General features: G+C 46.0%; 1 protein-coding gene across 4 annotated transcripts in view; it reads left to right on the top strand.

The window, feature by feature from the left end:
- Positions 1-5,960: 5,960 nt before the first annotated feature.
- The window catches only part of FDFT1 (farnesyl-diphosphate farnesyltransferase 1), a 36,770-nt gene continuing 26,588 nt past the window's right edge, over positions 5,961-16,142 (top strand). The window contains exons 1-2 of one of the 4 annotated variants that reach the window (XM_045880113.3): positions 5,961-6,163; positions 15,816-15,913. In XM_045880113.3, coding sequence (XP_045736069.1) covers positions 6,065-6,163; positions 15,816-15,913 — 197 coding nt within the window. In that variant the 5' untranslated portion in view covers positions 5,961-6,064. Of the gene's footprint in view, positions 6,164-15,452; positions 15,914-16,142 lie in introns of those variants that run through there. The other 3 variants (XM_064585313.1, XR_010409643.1, XM_045880112.3) reach the window with 3 other exon arrangements.

Below are 16,142 nucleotides of genomic sequence, written 5' to 3'. Positions count from 1 at the left end.
CCCTGCTTGTGTTCCTGCTCTCGTGCTCTCTCTCTCTGTCAAATAAATAAATAAAATCTTAAAAAAAAAAAAAAAAGAATATATTTACTCTTACGTGTGTGTGTGTGTGTGTATGTTACGTGAAAATATATGTGTGGGGGGCACCTGTGTGGCTCAGTTAAGCGTCTGCCTTCGGCTCAGGTCATGATCTTGGGGTCCTGGGATCAAGTCCCACGTTGGGCTCCCCGCTCAGTGGGGAATCTGCTTCTCAATCGCCTTCTGCGCTTCCCCCCTGATTGTTCTGAGTCTCCCTCTCTCTCTCTTTCCCCCCACTTCTCTCATAAATAAAATCTTAAAAAATTATATGTGTGTGTACGTGTGTGTATATACATATACACATACATATGTATCCTTAATGCGAATTGACCTTCTAACCCATACAGGATAACAGGAGTGTGGAATGTTAGGCATAAGCTGGGGCAAAGATGGTGTCCAGCGCGTTTCCTCGAAGTCAACATCTGATCAGTACAGTGGGTCCAGAGTACAGGAGGGGAATGGGATGCGGAGGCTCTAGAGACACGAGGGGAGGGCTGGGCACCATGGCCTGCGTGTGGGTCTGCACCCATCGTGATGGGTAGAAAAGGAAAGAGAAAAACGCTGTTGCTGTTGATAAAAGTGCTAGAACCTGGAAACAGCAGTGGGAATGGAAAGGAGGAGGGGTACAAGGGCATCATGGGGTCGGGCTCCTGGGTGACTAGCTGTGCAGACTCGGGGCCAGGATGGGGGGTTGCGGAAGCTGAAGATGGCTCAGGCCCAGCACCCACACTAGAGGAGCCCCACCCAGCTGCTGGTAGGGAAAGTCAGCCAGGAGATGAGCAGGTTCTGTGGGGGAAGGTGATCAGATGTGAGGCATGTTGACTGGGGGTACCTGTGTGGCACCCCAGCTGGGGAGACAGCACAGTTAGGACATAGGCCTGGCTCTCCACAAATGCAGGCTGGGCTGGGAGGCACAGATTTGGGAGCTTTCCTCATAGTGTGATGGTCAGTTAGAGAAGGTTAACAAGGGCCATCACATGGCATGAGAAAAGATAGCAATCACAGTGGAACCATAGAGAAAGTCTTGTGTTGGAGGGACAAGAGCACAAAGAGAAGCCAGTCAATGAAAGATCAAATATAACAGGAGGAAAAAATAAACTTCAGGTAGAAGCGAATAGTCCATAATACTGGCTTATGCTGAGCTGAAGGAGGAGAATGAGAAGAGGCCTTTGGATTTGTCAGTTGATCAAATTTGTGGTCATGATCACCTCCAAGAGAGCAATTTGTGCAGAGTGGCCACCAGTCCAAAGGGGCTGAGACCTGCATGAGAACTGAGAAAGTAGAAGCGACGAGGGTGGTCTGCCCTTAAGAAGGTTAGTCCAGAAGGAATGAGAAAGAGGAGGTCAGGGAGGAGAGTCACTTATTAAAGGGAGCTATAATGTGAGGATTTGTGTATGAGGAGTTGAGAGGAAACACTAGGAGGGTGAGAGACCTCGCCAATGCCAGCACTTAAAGCTGACCGGGGCCAGGATCGCGAGAGAAAAATAGATCCAGAGAAAATCCGCCAAAGGTGAGGTCTTGAAATACAAAGGAGGAAGGGGAAGGTTTGTAACAGCTGTTCTGGGAATTTAGAGCCACACTGGAGATCCAGGCTAGATTGCTTCGCCTGCAGACTTTCTCCCGCGGTATCCAGTAGCCGAGGGTCAAAACCGATGAGATGGATGCTGTATTAACCCACAGTTGAAGGTGGTCAGGGTAAGAATGGGAGAAGGCCAGGAGGGTGAGTGAGAAGCCTTACACTTTAAAGATTTTATTATTTTTAAATTACAGATACCCAAAGATTCAAGTGATATAAAAGTTTACAGAACAGAACATGGAAGAATAATTCACACCTGCTCTGTCCTCTCAGGAGCAGACTTCTTATTCCTCTGATTTCAGGGACTTACTAAAGTCTGTAGAGCGGGGAAAATAGAGCACCTAGCGGTTGAGTTGTAGGGGTTGTTGTCGGCATCATCAGAATTCTAGCCGAAGTACAGGGACTGGGTTCTGTGTGGAAGAAGTGGAGAAGCAGAAACGTGGATCGCAGACTGAAACCACTATGTCTCCCTTCCTAGTGGAAGGTCTCCTCACCGAGACCAACTATGTCTCCCTTCCTAGATTTTATCCATCGTGGCAGGAGGCTCTCAGAAAGTGTCTGTTAGTCCCGAAAGCAGGGAGGGAAGGGATGGGCGGTAAGTAGTGTGAATGGGCACTAGAAGAGAGGTGATGGGGGCGGGGAGGGGGAAGAGTGAGAATTACTCGGATTGTCATTGTGCCTTTTGGACAGAAGGAGAGGCTTTTGCCTAGCAGAGTTGCAGGTGAGGGATGGGATACATAGAAGGAGAGTCCAGGTTTTACTCAGAAGTAAGGAGAGGTGAGATTTGTATTCAACAGATTCTAGGGGAAAGATTTTTTTATCTCCTGATAATTGATATTGTGAAAAACTTGATATTTAATGTTTGGTTTCAGTGGCCCTAGCCATTCAATAAGTATTTCTGACATGCCTCCTAAATGCTGGGTCTGGGAACACAAGGAGAAAAAAAACACAAGAAAACCCTACACTAATAGGAGGAGGCTGGCTTATTACAAAGAGTGTTAAAAGTGTTTCAGTAGGTTATAGAAAAAATGCTGTGTGAGGGTGAGGAGGACAGAAGTGTGTTCTAAAAGTTCCAGTACAGGGGCGCCTGGGTGGCTCAGTCTGGTTAAGCGTCTGCCACAGGTTAAGGGTCCTGGAATCGAGCCCTGCATGAGGCTCCCTGGTCAGCTGGGAGTCTCCCTCTCCCTCTGTGCTCTCTCTCTCTTTCTTCCTCTCTCTCAAGTAAATAGATGCAACCTTTAAAAAAAAACGTTCCAGTACAGTCCCAATTTCAAGTATTGTTATTCCACAAAAAGTAGTGGAGACTTGTTATGTGGCAAGCACTGTGCCAGATGTTATGTTTATTTTTTTTATTTTTTTATTTTTAAAGATTTTATTTATTTGAGAGAGAGAGAATGAGAGAGAGAGAGCATATGAGAGGGGGGAGGGTCAGAGGGAGAAGCAGACTCCCTGCCGGGCAGGGAGCCCGATGCGGGACTCGATCCCGGGACTCCAGGATCATGACCTGAGCCGAAGGCAGTCGCTTAACCAACTGAGCCACCCAGGCGCCCCAGATGTTATGTTTAGACAGGGTCTCTGACCTTGAGGACTTCAGAGTGAAGAGACGGAAATGGGATCATTGGAATACACCAAGTTCAGGGCGAGAGCATCCACTGAACATAATGCAAGTACTGAGGTCTGTGGAAATAAAGACTACTGCAATAAGAACAAATGAGGCTTTTTATTCAGAGCTTGCTAGAACAAGGGCATCAGCCATTTTCACCTGTCACCTGCATTTGGCAGGGACTCAGGGGCAGGCAGGGGAGTGGACAAGCTTTATAATGAACAAAGGGGAAAGAATCAGGTGTGCTCCAGATTGGAGGAGGCTGGCATGGAGAAGCTGGAAGCAGGCTAACCAGTAGGGGGTATCTTATGTGATTTGCTTATGAAGTATATTTGGCTCTCTGTGGTTGGCCCTGAGTTGAAAGTAGGGGCAAAATAGAGGGACGTTATTGACCTAGTCCTGACTACTCTGGGCCTATTGCTGCAGAGGTTGTGGGTCAGAGTTCTATGGTGTATGGCCTGGCCACTATTTGTATATGTGGTCTCCGACAGGGCACCAAGGTCAGACCCAGGAAGCTGGATTAGGATCCCACTATGTCTCTAATAAACAGCAACACAATTACATCAGCCATGTCGGTCTCTTTCTCTGATCTGATGCCTCTGGGAGCTCTTTGGGGTCAAACCTCATCTTGCTCATCTTTAGTTTTTTTCAGTGTCTGCCACATTGTTGGTGTTCAGTGGATGTTTGTTGAATCTGAAGAACAGATAAAGGAGAGGCCAGGAAACTTCAGAAAAGGATTTTCTATTTGAGCTGTGATGACCCTGAGGCAGGTAGCTAGGTGAAGAGCAGGGAAGGGCATCCTGGAGGTGAATTACTCTGGCAGAGACTGGGGTATGAAATACTGTGGCCTGTTTGGGAACTGCAAATGCTCCCAGGGCTGGATCAGGGCTAGAAAGTAGGGTAGTGATAGGATAGAAGGTGGTGAAAATCCAAAAAAAAAAAAAAGGGGGGGGGAATGTAGGTGCCAAATGATGGAGTTTTTATTTTATGCCAGAATCCTTAATTTTATCCTGAAAGGCATTTCCTTTAAGAAATTTAAAATTGAAGAATTACAGGCAAGAGAGTAATATAATCAAGTGTGTGTTTTAGATAAATTACTCCAGCTGTCACTTGGGAATGCATGGAGAGAGATGGGAAGTTGCCTTGAAAAATAGCTTGGGAGAGAAGATGGGGCTTAAACCAAGATGGACCAGAGAGGAGAGATTAAGACTAAAGAGGTTTGTTTCTTAGGCTCCGTAGACTTGATGAATGGTTTCAAAGGACGTCCGTGTAGGAAGAGAAAGAAGTTAGGGATGACATCAGGATTTGATAATTAGGCAACTGGGACGCTGTTAGTGCCATTAACCAAAGAAGCACTTTCAATGGGAGAGAGATTTCAGTTATGGACATCATAACTTTAGGGGACATCAAAGAGGAGGAAGAGGAGGTACAGGTCAGTTCAGTAAATATTCATTGTGCCCCTAGTATGTGCCAGGCACTGTTCTAGATGCTTAGGAGTATGTTAGTGAACATAATGAAGATCTGTCCATCATTGAGCTTACGTTCTAGCAAGAAGAACTAGCCATTGAACATCATAAGTAAATTTTGTATTATATTAGCACGTGATAAATACTATGGGAAAAAAACTAGAAGCGATGGGAATTAGCAGTGGTGGTGGGTGGGGGACAAGCGCTGTCTAGAATAGTGATCAGCTGCGCCTGGGCGGCTCAGTCGGTTAAAGATCGGACCCTTGATTTCGCCTCAGGTTATGATCTCAGGGTGGGGAAATCCAGCGGGAGCTGCGGGGCGGGGGATTCCCCGCTCAGCCGGGAGCCCGCTTCTCTCCCTCTTCGCCTGTTTGCTCGCGCGCTCTCTCAAATTAAAAAAACAAACAAAAGTAAAGAAAATACGACGGAGATATAAATTTCCACATCACTCTTTACACAGTGGTAGAAACGCCTCAGATCCATTTTGGGGACAAAGTGGGGTCCAAAACATTTTAAAGAGGTCCTAGAGTTGAAATTCTAGGAGTGAGTAACATCACCCAGAGGGAAGTGAAGAGCTCTGAGGGTTGTGAAGCGGGGAAAGGAAGGGTGTTACTGCTGGACCAGGTGCCCGGTGTTCTGTGGGGCTGTAAGTGCCACGGATGGCTTTTGCTCTCTTGTGTTGACGATAACCGCGGACAGACCATTCGATGGTCGGGGGCCCACCCGCCTTTTAAAGGGTCCGCAGCCTCGCGCAGATACGCACAGGAGGTGCGCGTCACTGAAGAGCTAGTCTGGCCGGCAGGACAAACACGACTACACACGTGGAGGGATTACTGACAAAATCGTAGCGAACTCTCGCCTGCTGGTCTCTCACCAAAAGGCTACGCACACCTGAGCCAGGACCCACTACACCCATGTTGCAGCATCCCAACTCGGGTCTGGGTTCGGGATCCAACCTCTGCCTAGGAGAGGCGGAGGAAAAGGCCCACCCCCGTAGAAGCACCAATCCCGCTCGCCCGCCCCTTTCTCTTCTCCAATTAGCTTAGAGGGTACGGTCGTCACGCCAGCCTCATCCTACCGCCAGTTGGCCGGCGTCTTCCTGGGGCGAGCGGTCCTAGCCAATCAGAGCCCGTCAGTCCACCCTGCGAGCCCAAGAGAAGAGGCGCGAGAGCCAGAGACCCGTTGAGGTGGGCGGGGAAGCGGGCGTGGCGCCCCGCTCTGGGCCCGCCTCTGCTCCGCCCCAGCCGTCGCGCCTCCTGGGTTTAATCCTTCGCAGAGTGCCGGCCGGTGTCCTCCAGAGGTGTGTTGGAATTGAGCGCCGAGCCCCAGCAGCCCTCCGCCAGCATGGAGTTCGTGAAGTGCTTGGGGCGCCCCGAGGAGTTCTACAACCTCCTGCGCTTCCAGATGGGGGGCCGGCGGAAGGTGATACCCAAGATGGACCAGGTGGGCCGAGTATCCTTGCATCCCGGCTGGGGCGGGGCGGCTGCGCTCGGGGCTCGCGCCTACGTCCTGGCCGTCAGGGCCCACGATCGAGGGCGAGGGGCGCGGCGAGCGGGTGCCAAACGGCTTTGGCGCCCTCCTTCTCTCGGGGTGGCAGACCCGCACCCCTTCTGGCGGCCCCACCCGCCCAGCCTGGTTCCGCTTTCCTTACCCCAAATCCGGCCCAGCTGGCCGACGTGCCTTCGGCCGGCCTCCTCTTCCCTCCCCCACCCTCCCTCAGGGGCTTAAAATGGTTCTGTTCTTCCAAGACATTGGTTGTCAGGTAGTTTTTCTTTATATTTCTTTCTGTCTTTGAGCATTGATGTTTATCGGTGTCTTAGTAAGTGGTTGCAAATTTGAGATTATATGGGTAGATTAAGTGGGAGAGGATTTCATGGAGGGACTGAACTCTGCAAATATGGCCACAATACCTTTTCTGGAATGAAACCTTGCTCATCTTTCCAGTGTTCAGTCACACTTCTTCCAAAAGCTTCCCTCGCAGTCCTGCAGTCTGATCAATCCCTATTTCTCAGTGCTTCTCGGTTTTTTTAGAACACATATTTACTCTTCCAAGTTCTTATTAGTTATCTGTATGTCTGTCGATTAGCACCATTGTTGGTCGCTTGAAGGCTAAACTTGGTTTTATTTACTTATATTTCATCTGCCTCATGCTTGTATCCTTTGCTAAATGAATGCTTACAAAGGTATTCATTACAACAAGAAAATTATTCTTAAGTGATTATTGAATGAATAGACATATTCAGCCGAATTCATGGGTTATATCAAAACTTTTAAATTCTTTTTCCAACGGGAACATCACAAGGACTATTCTTTGTTTACATGTACTCTTAATTGGTGTCCTTTATTAAACCATTTTAATTTCCCATCAGGAAAGAATTCTCTTTCCCTCATAACTCAGGATCCCTCTCATCCTTCAAGGTCTAGCTTCAGTGCCACCTCTGTTCACCATTCAGCGGACATTTTTGGACACCTGTTCTGTGCTAGGTGTTATGCGGGGTGCACCATGGCAGGATGGCATGTATAGACAAATAAGACCTACAAAGAGCTCACCATCTTGTCAGGTCAATAAAACATTACCAGATTATTCATAGAAAATTCAGGTAGACACCATAACAAGTTACCTGTGAAACTCCTTCCACCATTTTCTCTGGTACTACTTTGTAACAGTCCCATAGTCTTGTATTGTGGTTATTTGTGTATTGGTTTTATGATCCCCCAAATCCCTTTCAGATTTAAGATTTAATATTTGATTCTGGATTTTAAAGCTATACGGACATAGGAACCTTATTTGATGTCCCCTTAGTGAATTAATGAATAAAAGGTAGGTGCACTACCCTCAAGAAACCTCTAGCTTTTTAAACAAGCTAAACTTAAGTAACTGTGGCAGAATATAGTAAATGCCATAAGGAAATTTACAGAAGGGAAAACTCACTTCTGGCTGAGTTAGGGGATTCATCTTTTGGGGGATGCCTGAAGGAATTACAACTTCACATTGCTACTGTGCCTTGCTCAATAGATGTTTAATTAGAGATTCTTACTAAGAGTTTTTGGAGCTTTTCTGAAATTATTTGCAAGTATTTATGTTATTTCACGTTTGTGTGTTTTGTGAGGAGAACAGTGTCCGCTGTCATCATATTCTTCCAGGGATCTGCGACCTAAAACAGATAGTCACTGCTTTATAATCCAGTTTGTACAGTCTTCTGAACACCTCCTGTGACAGGTAGTTACCTCTGGAGACTTGCCCACTCCATCCCCAGACAGTTTTGGATTTTAGGAAGCATTACCTTACAGTAAGCTAACCTTTTTTCACTCTGTTCTCTCCCTTGAACCAGAGTCTAATCCTTGTTGTGTAATACAGCACTTGACATATTTTAAGAGAACTCTCATATTCTGAGAATACTGATATTCAAGCCAAATGTTCTATCTTCTTCCTTTAGTTATCATTATCTGTTACTCTTTCCAGATCATTTACCTAACCTGGCATCTCTCCTTTTAAAGTCTAGTGTTCAAAGTTGAACAGTACTCTTTCATTGTGGTCTGGTCATTTCTGAACTTTAAATTCCTCTCTTATGGATGCTGTATTTCTATGTAACATAGTTTAAGACTGCTTCCACTTTAAAAAATATATTTTAATTATAAAATATTTCAAGCAAATAGAAAAATATTGAAAAATACTGTAACCAATTTGTGTCTCTTTCCAAGATTAGATGTATAGCGTTTGCTATATTTGCTTCATCTTTTTTTTTCTTAAGAAATAAAATGGCCGGGGCGCCCGAGTGGCTCAGTCGTTAAGCGTCTGCCTTCGGCTCAGGTCATGATCCCAGGGTTCTGGGATCGAGACCCGCATCGGGCTCCCTGCTATGCAGGAAGCCTGCTTCTCCCTCTCCCACTCCCCCTGCCTGTGTTCCCTTTCTCGCTGTCTCTCTGTCAAATAAATAAATAAATAAATCTTAAAAAAAAAAAAAAAAAGAAAATGGCCATGTACAAATAAAGTCCTTTTTCCCAACCCACTTCCCCACCACATCAGTGTTCCTTATCTTTTTTAGGTAGTCTCATCATGCTGTGGGCTTAGAATTGTAGTCAGTCAGATTCCTAATTGCATTTGTTCAGAATGATTTCTTCCATTCTGATACCCTGCTGAGAGACTTTTTAAACCTAGATCTTTACCTTTTGGATAAATGGTATCATAATAATGGCTAACATTTATTGAGCTCTTAGTATGTGCCAAACACTGTTTTATATACCTCCTTACATCTATTATTTAAACCTCCCGGTAACCTTATAAGGAAGGTACTATTATTTTTCCTGTTTTGTAGATGTAGAACAGAGGCATAGAGAGGCTAATTAATTGCCTGAGGCCCAGTTATTCAGGGGCAGAGCCTGTCTTTGACCCTGGCTCTCTGATTCAGAGCTCACTGTCTTACCCCCACCGTGCTGCTCATCATTCACATGATGGACCAGACCACACTGAAAGAGTACTGTCCAACTTTGAACACTAGACTTTAAAAGGAGAGACGCCAGGTTGGTAAATGATTAAGCAGAAGAAACACATTAAGCAGAGGATTGTCCAGATTCAGCTAAAAATTGACACACTTCGTGTAATGGATACAGAATGGAAAATGCTCACCCTGAATATGTTCACAGTCTTCGTGGAGAATAGGTGTCCAAAAGTCAAATAACCTAGGAAGTGCCAAGTAATCTTAAGTACATTTTGATTGAAGGAAATTTTAGCGAAATGAGAAATGTCTTCAAGCGAAAAGTTTTTAGAAAACACAGGAAAAGTGCTTTGTAAGGTATTAGATTTAATTTAGTGGGGAAGCTCTTCAGTTGAAAAAGCTACTGTGAGCCAAGTTATAGAGGACTGAGCATGACCTGTATGGGTGATGAGAAAACCAACCTGAAATTGACGAATACGAGCTAGAAATATGAAGTTCATTAAGGGCGCGTGGGAGTCCGAAAGCTGAGCTCTCATCAGTGAAGCATGTAATGGTTAAGAGCAGAACAAGGACATGATGAAAGCAACATTTTTGGAACACGAATTTGGCAAGTGAGTGGGATTAGGAAGAAATTATATTGTGAGTTAGACTAATAAAGGTAATAATGATAACAACCATGTCCTAGTAACAATAGACGGCACTTAATTGAGTTTTTATGTTTGCCAGGCACTATGCTAAGCTCTTCAAGTCTGTTATCTCCAGTGTATCAGTTAACTTTCATTGAGTAACAAATCCTGCCAAAACTGAGTGCCTTAATTCTGGAGATTGGATGTACAACAATGTGAATGTATTTAACACTACTGAACTGCATACTTAAAAGCAGTTAAAATGGGGTGCCTGGGTGGCTCAGTCGGTTAAGAGTCTGCCTTCTGCTCAGGTCATGATCCCAGGATCCTGGGATCGAGTCCTGCATCGGGCTTCCTGCTTGGCGGGGAGCCTGCTTTTGCCTCTGCCTCCTGCTCTCTCCCTGACAAATAAATAAAATCTTAAAAAAAAAAAGTGGTTAAAATGGTAAATTTTATGTTATGTATATTTTTCCACAATTAAAAAAAAAAGCAATTCAGTGACTTAAAATACCAGCAACTTGAGTTCCCAGTTCCCTGGGAGAGCTGGGGAGTTCTAGTGGTCTGGGCCAGTTTGGTTGATTTCTTCTGGGCTTGCTCAGCTGGCCGGCTGGGTTGTGGCTGGACAGTCTGGTGTTTGGCAGACTGTAGGCTGGAGCGTCAAGGGAAGATCGGGCCATGTGTCTCAAAATCCTCAGGCTAGCCCTGGGGTTCCACATGGCAGCTGGAGTTTCCAAGCCTCTGCTTGAATCACATTTGCTGCCAAATTGTTGGCCAAAAAAAGTCACAAGGGAACCCAGATTCAGGGAGCCAGAGAGAGAGACCCCATCCCTTGATGGAAAGAGCCACAAACTTTTGTGGCCCTTTTGTAACTCATCACACTTAGTCAATCTTGACAACAACCCTAAAGTTCTTTTACAGATTAGCAAACAGTGGCATAAAATAATCGGATAACTTGTTCAGGCAGTGGTTCCGGGGTGCCCACCCAGGGTAGGCTGACAACCTCCACGCTCCTGGTTTGGAGGCTGCCTGCAAGGAAGAGCTCAGGCTTGACTGGCCCCAGACAGCTGATCAGATCCCGTCTCCATCACACATGCTCCTGGCACATCGCAGACACTCCATAATTCCTAGTTCCTTTCTTCCCTTCCCAACCTGGTGTGTATTAGCTTCCTTCCTTCTTTCCTTTCTTTAGCGAATATGTGACTACCAATTGCATGGCGATACTGTCCTAGGTGCTGGAGATACAAGAGTGAAGAAGACAGGCAAAGACCGTGCTTTTATGAATCTTACTTACACTCTAAAGGAAGACAGAATGAAAAAAAAGCAAGTTCAATTGCCCTGGAGCAACATGACTTTGAGCTGTGTATTTACTTATACGTGGATTTTTTCCGATGAATACAGTACAGTACTGTAAATGTATTTTTCTTTTCTCAAGCTAACTTTATTGTAAGAATACAGTATATAACATACAAAAAACTATGTGTTAATCAACTGTTGATGTTATCAGTAAGGCTTCTGGTCATAGCAGGCTATGAGTAGTTAAGTTTTGGGGGAGTCAAAAGTTATACGCAAATTTTCGGCTGTCCGGGGGTCCATGCCCCTTATCCCCACATTGTTCAAGAGTCTGTTGTATATAACATTTCAGGTGGAGGTAAATACTACAAAGAAAAATAATAGCAGGGCAAAGGATCTGAGTGTCTAAAGTCAGGGGACACAATTTACGGGGTTGTGATTTGGGTCCAGAGACTTGACCTCTCTGAGACTCCCTTTCCTCTCTATAAAGTAAGACTGTTGGAGAAAATGGTAGCATTAGTTACCCTCAGAGAGAGAAGTGGTAAGGGGGTAGGAGAGAGACTTTCCACAGTATAATCTCTTGATTTTTTTTTTTTTAAGTGAGACTCTTCTAGCTCTAAGATTTGATGAACAATACAGTATAATATTATTTGTTGCTCGCAGTTTTTCTGAGTCCTAAAAGCCCCAAGAGCCATTAAAAAAGAAAATGGTTGAATCGAGGAAACATTGGAATACACATTTTCTTCTTTCGCTTAACATGATCTTAGTTTCTCTCTCTTTTTTAAGATTTTATTTATTTGAGAGAGAGAGAGAGAGAGAGTGAGCAGGAGCAGGGGGAGGGGATGAAAAGAGGGAGAAGCAGACTCCCCCTTGAGCAGGGAGCTTGATGCCAGGCTTGAACCCCGGATCCTGAGATCATGACCTGAGCTGAAGGCAGAGTCTTAACCGGCTGAGCCACCCAGATGCCCCCCTTAGTTTCGGTCTTAAGTAACAAAGAAACTGGGGGAAATTGTGCACTAACAGATGTTGATGGCTGACCATTTCTATCACAGAAGGATTTGGCTGTAGGAATTCAGGGTTCAGTAAACTTGATTTCTACTGAATTTTTAGGAGCTTATCCATAAATAGGGATGCTGCCACCTGAAAGTTGTGTGATCACTCAGAGGGCACATCATGGAAAAAGCAGGTGGTTTTGTAATCATGCATTTCTGGCCTCTGTTAAGTCTAAATCCTGACTCTTAGCTGAATAACTTTTGGTAACTTAATCTCCAGGCAACAGTTTCTTCATCTATAAAATAGAGATACTGATCACAGTCCCTGAACCACATTTCCCAACTCGGAAATGGTCTGAAGATGAAGAGTGTTTTCATAAATCTGGCTCAAAGTCATTTGGCAGCAAACGTGCCCTGAATTGAAGTGATCCTGGCTTAGTATAAATATTCAAATGATTTCCTGAAGAAGTATTAACAATTAATTATGGGATATTACTCCATAGCAATTGGGGCTGTATATGCATCTTATTTCCTGTTTTCTAAAGCACTAAAAATTCTGAATTCTGCTACACATCTGGCCATGAAGTTGAATGAAAGTGGATATAGATCTGTAATATCTTCCTTAAAGGGTTTTGTAAGGATAAAAGGTAGTATTTGTATTGTGCTTGGCATACAGTAGCTGCCCAGTAAATGGTAGTTATTAATCTTACTGTTAGATAAATTTGGTTAAGTTTGTGGGGTTTCTCCCCATTCTGAGGAATCTGCATTCAAGTCTTAACGAAAGCTGTGGCAATGGTTGGTAGCTGTTCACCTGTGGAGCTGTCTTTCCTGGGAGTCCCAGTCCTGGGAGTTCAGTCTCGCACTTCTAGCCACTGCACACTCTTCCTGCAGATGCCCTTCATCCCTGTTTTTCTCTCACTTGAGAGTTCTCGGGAGCGTACTTCATGTCAGATAGCAGTGGAACACATCAGGAGGTTTTAGAGACAGGCAGCAGTTAGCCCTGGTCTTTTTTCCGCCCTCTCCTCCCTGCCAGCTCATGGGAATCAAGCAGTGGAAGTTTTCATAGTGAGTCGAGTTTTCCAGTGTTTAATAGTTGTATCTTCCCGTATCTTCTCGGTAATCTGAGGAAATTATTGTTACAGAGTGAGGAACTGAAGCAAATAGGTGACAGGGAAAAGAATGATGAGGGAAGGACACAGAGAAGGGATTTATTGACCTTGATCATTTTAAGAGTGGAAGAGGTATGTTGATAAGGAGGGGTAGTATTGCTTAAGGTTGTTGCTCTTCAAAAACCTGTCCAGCTTTTATTGGAGCTCACAGAAGTCAGCCCCCAAACCATTAGTTGTAGCTGAGGATTAAAACGTTTGGCAATGCAGTGAAAGGAATCATTGTGGCCTGGTAACAACAGTTTCTGTGAAGAGCTGCCATAGAGCTCAATAATGGCTGTTACTCTGTTTCTTTTATCTGACTGCAAAGCCTGGCCTCTCTACACTTGAGAGGGAAGGAGTTGGTGAAAGGTTTTTAAATACTCTGAACAGGGGCGCCTGGGTGGCTCAGTCGGTTAAGTGTCTGCCTGGGGCTCAGGTCATGATCCCAGGGTCCTGGGAGGCTCGCTGCTCAGAGGGAGTCTGCTTCTCCCTCAGCTGCTCCCCCTGCTTGTGCGCTTTCTCTCTCTCTGTCAAATAAATAAATAAAATCTTTTAAAAATAAATACTCTGAACATATTCATTTATTCATCAAACTTTCACTGAGTATATGTATATCCCAGACATTGCATGAAATGATTTTACTAATATATGGTGCTCAGTAAACATTAATTTTTACTAATCATTTTTTATTGAACATGGCAAGGAAATGAAATTCTCATGATTATGTGATTTTTTTTAAAGCTTTACTCTTGATAATATGATATGCATCCATGATAGGAAATTGAGGAAATAATACACATATAAAAAAGAATATGGGTCCAGTCCACTAGGGTTCAGGGTTCACTGTTAACCTTACAAAGTGCCTGTGGTATTTCCCACTAGTGGATAAGCCATGTGTATATTTTAAACCACTCTCTCGTTAGATATTTCAAATGTTTCCTTCTCTTAAAAAGAGAGTAAGGGAGACTGGGGGTTGAGGGGGTTTATGGGAACTCTGGACTTTCCACTCAGTTTTCCTGTGAACTTAAAACAGCTGTAAAATTTAAAGTCTGTATAAAACAAACCCACAGCAATTCTTTCAGATATGCTTGCTTTGAAAATATGGCGCTTTTTTTTTCCTGGAAAAAATGATTCTTGTTTTCCTTAGGGAAGAGTAAAGTTTAGGAGGCAGCTCATTACAGCTCACTAATTTGAAAGAGAAAGGATTAGAAATTTTTTTTTTTTTTTAAGATTTTATTTATTTGACACAGCAGGAGAGCACAGGCAGGTGCAGCGGCAGAGGGAGAAGCAGGCTCCCCTCTGAGCGGGGAGCGGGCTCTATCCCGGAATCCTGGGATCATGACCTGAGCTGAAGGCAGGCTTAACTGAGCCACCAGGTGCCCCGAGGATTAGAAATTTTTTTTTTTTTTAAGATTTTATTTATTTATTTGACAGAGAATGAGAGAGAGAGCACATGAGAGGGGGGAGGGTCAGAGGGAGAAGCAGACTCCCTGCCGAGCAGGGAGCCCAATGCGGGACTCGATTCAGGGACTCCAGGATCATGACCTGAGCCGAAGGCAGTCGCTTAACCAACTGAGCCACCCAGGCGCCCCGAGGATTAGAAATCTTAAAAGTAATAGCTTTCCAGAGGATAGAAGACCTTTAACAGGTGTTAAAGAAAAGCCAAAGGTGAACAGTAGTTAAAGCAGTAAAAACCGGTTTTATTCAGAATAGCCATTGCAGTAGGGAAAAAGAGACTTCAGTATAGAACTGGGCTCAATTCTGAATACAACAAGGAAAAATGGGGGCAGAGTGGAGGGGTCAGTGGATGGAAAATGATGAAGGTGGAACATCTGGGGTGAGGGACATTCTCGCCAAACGACCTAATAACCTAGGAGGATTCTTGCCGGAGGCAGACCAGGGCGATGGAGTGATGGGGACTGAGGAACCCTGCCGGACAGTCACGGGGATCAGTAGCAGGATTCTTGCTAAAATTGGGCGTTGCAGGGATAGACACAGAAGTACAAGAGTGGAGGGTTCAGAGGAGCCGGACTAAAGTTCGGTGAAAGATTCTGGCACCAGGAAGACGAGCCGGCTTCTCAAGTGGACTGGGCTCTGACCGCCGCCCGTGGGTTCCGGGGACAAGGGGAAGACTTGGAGGGAGGCACCGGGAGCGAAGGGGTGGCGGGGGGGGGCGCCGACGGGCGGGGTTGACCTCGGCCCCGGGGGGGCGGGGCGGGCCAGCCGGGAGCCTGCTGGGTGGAGGGAGAGCCGGCCCCGCCCCCCGGGGGCGCCTCCCAGCCCCGCTCGGGTCTATGGAGGAAAAACTCTACGCGGGCCCTGCGACTCCCATGGCCGTGGCCGCCTGCGGCACCAAGGCCATGTCCCTGTTCAAGCGGACCTTGGTGCTGAGCCCCGCCGCGGCACCCCGGAGCACGGGCACGGCCGTGGGCTCCGCGCCGCGCGGCTGCCCCTTGTCTCCCGCCGCCTGGCCCTCCAAGGACTGGCTGCGCGGGGAGGGCGTCGGCGGCAGGCTGCGGAGCCCGCCGGCAGCCGGCCGCCTGCCCCCGTCCCACTCCTGCTCCTCCGCATCGCCCACCTCCGTGTGTCTTCTCTGCCCCCAGGACTCGCTGAGCAGCAGCTTGAAAACTTGCTACAAGTATCTCAATCAGACCAGTCGCAGTTTTGCAGCTGTCATTGAGGCGCTGGATGGGGAAATGCGGTGAGTGGCCAGACAGCTCCTTTTCACTTGGGGGAGGAGAGCTTTTCCCCCGGGGACTGGGACGTTGAGCCACTACTTTCTGACAACTCCTGGCGTTGCAGTCGCCGCTTGTGGCTCAGCTAGAGCGTGCCCCACCAGAGTGAAGGAAATGTTGTGGTTGGAACACCCATGTATTTACTTTAGAATGCCCTTCCAGGCACTTCGCCATCTAATAGTGTCCCTGTGGGCC

The sequence above is a fragment of the Mirounga angustirostris genome, unplaced genomic scaffold (genome assembly GCF_029215605.1).
Source record: "Mirounga angustirostris isolate CCGP_5_RB_7025 unplaced genomic scaffold, mMirAng1.0.hap1 SCAF_2, whole genome shotgun sequence".
In the NCBI taxonomy this organism is placed as follows: Eukaryota; Metazoa; Chordata; class Mammalia; order Carnivora; family Phocidae; genus Mirounga; species Mirounga angustirostris.
The sequence above is the reverse complement of the archived record's forward strand: the minus strand, read 5'-3'. Positions and strand labels throughout refer to the sequence as shown.